Source organism: Entelurus aequoreus, linkage group LG14, assembly GCF_033978785.1.
Source record: "Entelurus aequoreus isolate RoL-2023_Sb linkage group LG14, RoL_Eaeq_v1.1, whole genome shotgun sequence".
Classification (NCBI taxonomy): Eukaryota; Metazoa; Chordata; class Actinopteri; order Syngnathiformes; family Syngnathidae; genus Entelurus; species Entelurus aequoreus.
In genome coordinates, this window is record NC_084744.1 from 23,529,989 (window position 1) to 23,539,801 (window position 9,813).

The window sequence follows — 9,813 nt, forward strand, 5'->3', positions numbered from 1 at the left end:
CCATATTATTAACACACACAAAAGTACCAAAAAGTGGTATCGTTGAGGATTGGTATCGATTTCAAGGTACCGGAATTTGTGCCGCATCGGTTGAAATGTGAACGGTACCCATCCCTACCAGCAAGTGTTGTTGTACTGGAAACTAATTTACAAACACAACTTTATCACACACAATACTCCACTATGGAATTGTTCTTATATTAAAAAACCTATCGTTGTACAGCAATGGTTTGAAAAAGGCATGATGCTGATGCACTTATTGACTGATAAAAGTATTTTATTATTTGAAGATTTCATTAAGAACGACCTGTAAATAGACAAAATCATTTTAAAAAATTATAAAAGCTTTCGTTCAAAATATTCTAAATACAGCATCTCACCTTTTTCATAACTCTTTTCTAAACTTTCTGGGCTTTTGGAGGATGGACACAATATTACAGATTTGAAACTCTGACATTAGACAATTTTTTACTATTTCTTCTTTGTTGTGTTTTCTCTGGAACAAAACAAACAAACAAAAAATATACATAACTTGAAAGTTTCCATTCTTCCAAAAGCAAAATAGTATATTTAACAAAAAAAACAACAACACTTAAAATAATTTTTAGGATGTTGTTTTGCAATTGAAGACAACACTTGTTCGTTCTGTGATAGGGAAACAAAATACACAGTTTATTTTATGAATGTATGCAAAGTAAATCTCTGTGGGATGATGTACAATATTGGCTTTTGATATTGATATTGTTTTGGGGATGTTTAAATTTTTTTAAAAAAAACATAAAAATGTTTAAAACACATCCATCGTTTCTCTACCGCTTGTATCTTTCGGGGTCGCGGAGGGTGCTGGAGCCTATCCCAGCTGCACACGGGCGGAAGGCGGAGTACACCCTGGACAAGTCTTCAGCTTGTTTAAAACCCAATAATGGGAATTTTTTTTTAATCCACAAATGTAGGTTTGTAAAACAAAACCATCCTTCCACAAACAATTCAGCTATTTTCTCTCACTTTTATATTGCATAAAGTCTGAGAACATACATATAAGACAATCACAACACAATCATCATATTACAAAAGAGAGTCATAAAGATCATTAATAAAATGGATTATAGAGACCCAACAAATTATTCATAGTTACACATTTTTAAAATTGTATAAAAGACAACTGTTCAAATGATGTATAAAGTAAATAATAATAAGCTTCCTGAAGTGGTCCAGAAGATGTTTCAGATGTGAACCAGTACATATGTATATCATATAAAGGTGCTAATCTATGGGATTAACAACAATTAGAAATATAAATATGTAATGTCCGCCCTGAGATCGGTAGGTTGGAGTTCAAATCCCAGCCGAGTCATACCAAAGACTATAAAAATGGGACCCATTACCTTCCTGCTTGGCACTCAGCATCAAGGGTTGGAATTGGGGGTTAAATCACCAAAATGATTTCCGGGCGCGGCGCCGCTGCTGCCCACTGCTCCCCAAGGGGATGGGTCAAATGCAGAGGACAAATTTCACCACACCTAGTGTGTGTGTGACAATCATTGGTACTTTAACTTTAACGTCAATATTTCAAACTATCTAATCTATAAATGTAGAAGCATATTACTGTGATGAGGTGGCGACTTGTCCAGGGTGTACGCCACCTTCCGCCCGAATGCAGCTGAGATAGGCTCCAGCGCCCCCCGCGACCCCGAAGGGAATAAGCGGTAGAAAATGGATGGATGGATGGAAGCATATTAAAAAGATTGTTACACAAACAACAATGTCACACATGTTATATGTGCTGATGTTGTTAGAAAGTCCAAATTAAAGTCTTGACAGTTTATTTCTAATCCTGCAGTTTCATTTGCTGCTGCTGTTCTCACCAGCACACTTGTGTTTCTTACACTGGTACTTATAAGAGAATCTTTCACCACACACACTGCAACTCAACACTTTCTCTCCTGTGTGTCTTCTCATGTGTCTTACAAGGTTTGATCGTTCACAAAAGCTTTTGTTGCAGATTGAACAGGAATGTGATTTTTCACCAGTGTGTATTCTAGCGTGTTTTTTCAAATTCTGATTTTGTGTAAAACCTTTACCACAGGTTGAACAGGAAAAGGGTTTTTCACCAGTGTGTGTTCTCATGTGTACTTTCAAATGTTCCTTCCTTGTAAAAGATAAGCCACAGTTTGAACAGGGAAAAGGTTTTTCACCATTGTGTGTTCTAATATGTACTTTCAATTTGCGACTTACTACAAAACCTTTACCACAGATTGAACAGATAAAAGGCTTTTCACCAGTGTGTCTTCTCATGTGCACTTTCAAATAGTTACTTAGAACAAAACCTTTACCACAGATTGAACAGATAAAAGGTTTTTCTCCGGTGTGTATTCTCATGTGTCTTTTCAGAGAACTATGGTATTTAAACATTGTGTCACAGTGAGAACATTTCCAGTGAGTGTTGTCAGTGTGACATGTCTTATCATCTTTAGAGTCTTCATCATCAGTGTCAGGAGAGTGTGACGTTGTGTCCTCACTATCTGATAGTGGAGCTAAGAGCTTGTCTGCTTGTGATCCTCCACAGTGGTCTCCATCAGCTTCTGTTGTCATGTGTTGTGTTGAGCTGCTGCTTGGAGGCTCCGCCTCTCTCTTCTCCTCACTTTCACCTTTGACCTCATCATCTTCACTCTTCACAGGGACACCAGTCACTGGGAACTCCTCCAGTCCTTCAAGATGCTCGCCCTCCTGACTGATGCTGTGTTCCTCCTCTTCCTTTTTAATGTGGGGGGTCAGTGAGTGTTCCTCTTCCTTTATAAAGGGAAGGGTCTGTGTCAAAGAGGAAAAGGAGACGCCAGAGGGTCCGTGGCGCCTGGTCTTCCTCTTTGATGGATCCTCCTTCACCATCCTGAAGCTACACTCCTGTTTTTCAGGCAGAAGTTGTTCTTCACAGACGTCTGCAGGACACAAAATGACAAACATGCTTGAGAAATGTCCAGATTTGTTCGGTCACATGAGACATTCAGTACATTTACATGTAATTAAAATAACAATTTATTATATGAATTGGCCTAAAAACAAACACACTGCTCTTTACAACATTATTCACAGGAAAAGACCACTTTTTACGAGTGGGCAAAATGGCCTAAAATCTATATTGCCATAAATTCCCTTCTGCCTGAGTGCAGCTGGGATAGGCTCCAGCGCCCCCTGTGACTTTATTGTCAGTTACTGATGTATAAACTTGGAGAAAATATTAGGTTGTTTACAGTGTAAATCTGTATTGTTGTCTCTGCTATGACGCCATATTGTGGTCGAGTTTGCTCACTGCGAGTGCTGTGGGTTGAAAGTATGGTTTCGTCATTTATCTCGCCAAGCAACGTTTGTAAATGTAACCGGGGATTTCCACTGGATGTGGAACGGCGGCGCCACGGCGACAGACTCGTTCCATTTTTTAGTTTTCAAGTCAATGTGTCAGTTTCCACCGCCCGGCTTCTATATTTAGTGGTCGACACAACAAGGTGGTTCAATTGAGCTAAAATCTGCTTGTGTGGGACAGGAAGTCATGCATAAACACAAAATAAATGATCCAGTTTACTTTCAAAGTAGAATATTCTGTTTAAGGCGGATGGTATTCTACACTTTGAAAAGTCCTATTGGCATGAAGTCAACTTGTCAAAAGGTTTTCAGACCTAATTTCAGCTTCTTGACACAAATGGACAAAGACATGCTGATTCTAAAAGACCCAAAATTAAAGAATCATACAACAGGCATATCCCCCGGCAGCTATATGGGGGCCTGTATCAATTACCAGCTGATGCGAGGACTTGAATAAAAATTATTCTCCTACAGTTTCAAAGCAATGCATACATTAAAATTCAGCGTTGTTTTAAAATGACTAGTTCTATCTCCAACATGAAAGTGAACGTCGCCAACACTACTGCACACAGGAAAACGTGTGGAGGAAATTGCAAGTAGCCGGAACAAAGATTGTGAATGACTGACAAGAGGCTCACTTTGTTCATGTACCGCATTTTTCATACTATAAGGCGCACTTAAAATCCATTCATTTTCTCAAAACTTGACAGTGCGCCTTACAGCCTGGTGCGCCTAATGTATGGAATAATTCTGGTTGTGCTTACCGACCTCGAAGCAATTTTATTTAGTACATGGTGTAATGATAAGTGTGACCAGATGATGGTAGTCACACATAAGAGATACCTGTAGACTGCAATATGCCACCATTAAACAACAAAACGTTAAATGTTCCATTGAAAATAAAGAACATTACACACGGCACTCAAAAATCCGTCAAAATGTTTTAGTACGACTTTGAAGCCGCACCGCTTGATGGATTGTCGGCCCATTACGGCTACCGTAGTCAGAGATACAAGTATTACTAAAATGGCACCCATTAGCAGACACATTATCTGGTGTTTTGTTTTACAATATGATGCAAAACCAACTGTTCTTACCTTCTGGTACCTGCTGATCTGTATTTGAGATCTTCAGAAGTCCTGAAAATTTGCGCACGTCCGTGCTGATGCCATAGTCGATAAGCTCCTTCTTTTTCTCTATCTTCTTGTTATGGGACATTCACCCTCTGCTGTTGCCATTTCTAATATGAAGTAGTGTAAAAATCTGTCAGTAAAGCACTAAAAGATACCGATGTAGTGACTTTACATAATTCACCCAAGGAACTTTAATTATTAAAGAGTTCCGGTCGGACGGTTTTTCACGGGACACATTTCCAATGTTGTTGTTGCACTAGTGAGCCACGGATGTGGAGATGCTGCTCCGTTGTTGATTTAAGTAAAGTCTGAATGTCATTAAAACAGGTAGCTCCATCTTTTGACACTTCTTCCACTCCCGTCCTTGCACGCTACACCGCTACAACAAAGATGACGGGGAGAAGACGCTGTCGAAGGTGAGCCACGTGAATAAGACCGCCCCCAAAACGACGCATCCGGAAGCGACTGTCAGAAAGTGTAGGTATATATGTATTTGCATATTTTTGCTCATTAGCGAATTCATTTCAAAAACACATCTCAATGTTCGTTTTTTTTAACAACATCACTGAATAATACACAATACAGAATTCATGAGAGCCAACAAACAAACAAAAAACATCACTTACTGTACAAGGTCTGTTGTCACTATGACACAGACTGATATAATCTTGTTATATTCCCATTGAGATAAACAATGATTTATAATCGTCGCACGGAAAAGGGGGGTGAAGCCAAGCATCTTTTTGTGTCGTTCGCCATTGCCGGGTCTAAATTGGCTGTCAAACGGTACCAACTTGTCAGAGTACATCTTCATCTTTCTACTATCCAGGTGAGAGGCACGATTCATGATCTGGAATAATCTTTCACCAGCACCGAGGCGAGGAAGGAGCTCACCAGCCGGTGATGTCAACATAGACACACAAGCTATAAATAGTTTGTCTGCGTTAGCACTTATAATAACAATATCACTAATACTTGGTTGCTATTCAAGCCACGAAATGCAAATGGAGTATTGTTGGTGCTTTTTGGATGGTTATAGAGGACCTCCCATTGGCTCCATTGCAAGTGGACTTTTATTTACATTTAAGAGTTAGAAAGTGATTTAAAAAATATATATATATCCATCGTCATGTCTTTTATAATGATTGTGAACGATAGAAAAAATTCCCCAAAAAAGTGCAGTTCCCCCCAAAATTCCAGTGATTAGATTTAAGACTTGAAGTCTATGTGCATGAAGTGATGAAGCCTACTTGGATGAGAGGACAAACGTCTTCTAAGACAAAGTGAACAGTCCAGTTGTGATGGATTGAATGCCCTGAGAATAAAATGATATGTGGATGTTGTGCTTACTTGGACTGTGATGAAGCTGTGAGGACTCAGGTGGTTTGTCTTCATGCTCTTCAGTCTTCACAGAGACAACAGTCAGTGGAAACTTGGTAACATCATCATCCTCCTGCCCTAGAAGACACTCTCCCTCTTCCTCCTTAATGTGGGGGGGCTGTGGATCATCCTCTTCTTCTTTAATGTGAGGGGGCTGCTGGACGTCTGTTGGGTAAATAAGATAAAGAGAGAATAGAAATAGTTTTGGACTGACACTGTTAACACAATGACATTATTTGTCTTGTTTTGTGTGATGTTATTTGTGTTGTTTTGTGTGTTGTGTTAAAAGCGTGTATAGCAAAAAAAAACTATAAAAACACGGGAAATACCACCTTTTTTCCTAAAATTAATTCAAAATTGGTACAGTGAGTACAAAAACCGACTTGAAAATTTGATGGGGGCCAATTTGAAAAGTGTTTTATAAATACGAGACAGCATTGATTGAGGCATTCTTAACTTTACACTCACTGGTCTAAAGTGTGTAAATATTTTATTCTGTATACAGTCTACTACACCTAAACTTTATCTCTAAACGTAACCACAATCTTGTAATGACATAGTCATTACCATAACTTCAATATCACTTAAAAAAACATTCATGGTATGTTTATGTCATCATGCAGAATACTTTCTTGCGGTCATTTTGTTGGCTGGGACAAAAGGAACTTTTACCAAAACATGTTTTACTATGTGGTGTTTTTATGGAGTATCTCCATCAACAATTCCTCTTTAGGAATTGGAGACCATCTACGACGCGCTGAAGGAAAGTCAGTCACATTTATGTTCTTTTAATAAATCAAGTGTTGACTACTTTGGTTATTGAAAATAAATGTTTACTTCCACTTATTGTTGCATGTAGGTCAGAATCAGGAAGTAAAATAACAACTTAAATTAGATTTGATTACAGTATAAAATGTATTTAGTGACTGTGTGAGTTTTGTGTAAACATGTTGATACAGGTTTACATCTTCTTGGGGACTGGAACACAGATATGTCCTGAAAGGATGCACCCATTTTTAAAATCTTCACTAAGCTGTGTCACCAACATTGCCAGGGTGAGTGAGTCCTTTTAAACTATCATAGACCTCGTTGTTACTTCTGACCAGTCTAAGATCATCACAAGAGGAACTACTGTATGCGGCTTAAGTGATCAATCCATTTTATTCTATACCCATAAAGAACATAGAACCGAGGCTGACAGCCACAACACAAGCAAAGCTACAATCCTCAAAACCTACACTAGCAAGGCTTTCAATGACAAACTGGCAAGTTAAGACTCACGCTGGTACTTGCAAGTACACAGGTCTTTGGGTCAATTCCTAACCTCAGAAAAGTAGATAACTTCACAGTCAAAGTGGGTGACAATATTATAACAAACAAAAATGAGATTACCTATCTTGGCTGCATCGTAGAGACTAATCTCTCTTTTGAAAACATGATTACTAAGGTAGTCAAAGAATCAACCGACAAATTCTGTTCTTACTAGTGTTGTCCCGATACCAATATTTTGGTACCGGGACCTGTACTAAAATGTATTTTGATACTTTTCTAAACAAAAGGGACCACAAAAAAGTACATTATTGGGTTTATTTTAACAAAAAATCTTAGGGTACATTAAACATATGTTTCTTATAGCAAGTTTGTCCTTAAATAAAATAGTGAACATACTAGACAACTTGTCTTTTAGTAGTGAGTAAGCAAACAAAAGCTCCTAATTTAGTCTGTTGACATATGCAGTAACATATTGTGTCATTTATATTCTAATATTTTGTCAAAATTATTAAGGACAAGTGGTAGAAAATGGATTATTAATCTACTTGTTCATTTACTGTTAATATCTGCTTATTTTCTGTTTTAACATGTTCTATATACACTTCTGTTAAAATGTAATAATCACTTATTCTTCCGTTGTTTGATACTTTACATTAGTTTTGGATGATACCACAAATTTGGGTATCAATCTGATTCCATACACCAACATACACCATTCCACTAAAATACCTTTGCAGCTGACTACATACATGTAAAATGTATTCACCATTACAACATTAGAGGTAGTTGAACGAATCCCATTCAACCCAGATTTCACTCCAAAAAAGGTTCTTATTTGTTTGCCTGCTATACCACCAACATGTGGAACTCCCTATCAATAGTCATAAAGGAGTGTAAATCCCTTACTTCCTTCAAAGCTGCATTGAAAAGACATTACAGGTTGTGGCTACTCGTAACTGGGAATAAACAAAGCCTTTTGTTTTTTTAAATTATACTTGTATTTTAAATGCTACTTTCTACATAATACTGTGTTCTGTGTAAGTGAAAAAATATTTCAACTGAAACCATGTCAGGCTTTCTTGTAGCAGTGAATGTGTACCGTGATGAAACTGTACCCTTTCCTATGCAAACTTCTCATAAGTCCTTCAATCAATCAATCACACATTGTTACAAACTGAGAGGAACATCAACCTCAAACTGTCTCGTTTTCATGAAGAATCTAAATCAAAGCATTGCATCATCCCCACAAGACAAAGCATCTTCCTATTGAAGAAAAGTGTTGCTAATGAAATATAAAGTTAGTAAAGATGTGAGAGTAAGAAGTAAACAAACCTGTTCTGTGTAACACAACTTGATGTTTCTTGAAAACAGCGTCCATAAGTTGATGTTGTCGCTCCTTCTCCTCTTTTGTTGGACAAAGTTCCTCCTCATACTTTGCTATCGTTCTTTCGCACATTTTCACACAATCACAACACTTTACACTCACATTTGATCTCTACTTAGCGATGTGTCGATAACGTCCGCGTCTCTTTGTTAGCAGCTAACAAGCTAAGCTAACTAGCAAGCTAAGCTAGCACATAAAGTGCGCTCAGACTAATGTATCCGGATACAAACAATGACTAACAATGTTTCATCTACTACACGACATATATGCGTACATGTATGCACTAAATACAAATAGAGAAACAATAATGGCCAGTGGCCACGTTTAGGCCGTCTCTGTCAAACGCCATTTTGCTTTTTACTCCTTCGTCTTCTTTGGATTTCCAGCAGACTAGTAGAGCATCTTAGGCCTCCACAGCTTCTTAACGGGACTTCTCCGTCCTGTCCTATGGTCCATACTACATTCTACAGTACAGGAGGTCGCGCTAGAAACCTTTCAATGGACCACTTCCAAGTTGGCTTCTGCGCATGTCCAATTTGTCGAGGTCAAAGTTCGTGAGGGATAAACAAAGTTGTCACGCCAAATTTCTTCCCCCCCATTTACTTCCGGGGCTGCGTCCAATAAAGTCACAAAGTTGCCGGGGGTCCTTCACCGGCACGCGACTGTCCTGTTTCGCGCCTGTACAAAAAAAAAACAATAATCGATTTCTTCAGATTCCAGCAGCTGTCAAAGACGAAGTATCCTTCCAGCGACGGGCAGTCAAAACAGAAGTGCTATCGATCGCTGTCAATGACGTAAGAGGAAACATGACCACGGAAGTAAATGGGGTTTAATGGCGGTTGACAAGCAGCCTTGTGGTGTGCATTACCGCCACCTACTGAAATGGAGTGTGGACCGAGGTGGATCCCTACTTTATATTCTTTTATTCAACCCAGTCTTTTTCGCTAACTTATTTCCCAGTATTTGCCTTTCTCTGTTGTATTTCCTACAATGTATTAAAACATGTCCTACACTTTCTATCTGATGACAACAGTCACACAGTCCTGTATTATGTTTCCTATCAATGTCAATCAACTATTTAGATATGTATGTCCTAATCTCATTCTAGTAATAATGTCTTCTACCATTTTCCACTTCATATACTCTGCTGTATTCATTCTCTATTTTTACTAATATTGTTCTACTTGTTTGGAAGTCTTTTATCCATCTATACATTTTCCCTCTAATTCCAATTGTATTTAATTTTTTCAGCAACCCCTGTTTCCACAACATATCATAAGCTTTCTC

General features: G+C 38.3%; 1 protein-coding gene across 1 annotated transcript; it reads right to left on the reverse strand.

Annotated features, from left to right (window-relative positions):
• Nucleotides 1-465: 465 nt before the first annotated feature.
• LOC133664544 (zinc finger protein 771-like) lies at nucleotides 466-9,257 on the reverse strand. The gene is made up of 3 exons (XM_062069253.1): nucleotides 8,475-9,257; nucleotides 5,841-6,035; nucleotides 466-2,936 (listed from the first exon to the last, which is right to left on the reverse strand). Exons 1-3 carry the CDS (start codon nucleotides 8,596-8,598, stop codon nucleotides 1,843-1,845), a joined length of 1,413 nt encoding a protein of 470 aa, XP_061925237.1. The 5' UTR covers nucleotides 8,599-9,257; the 3' UTR covers nucleotides 466-1,842.
• Nucleotides 9,258-9,813: the final 556 nt, after the last annotated feature.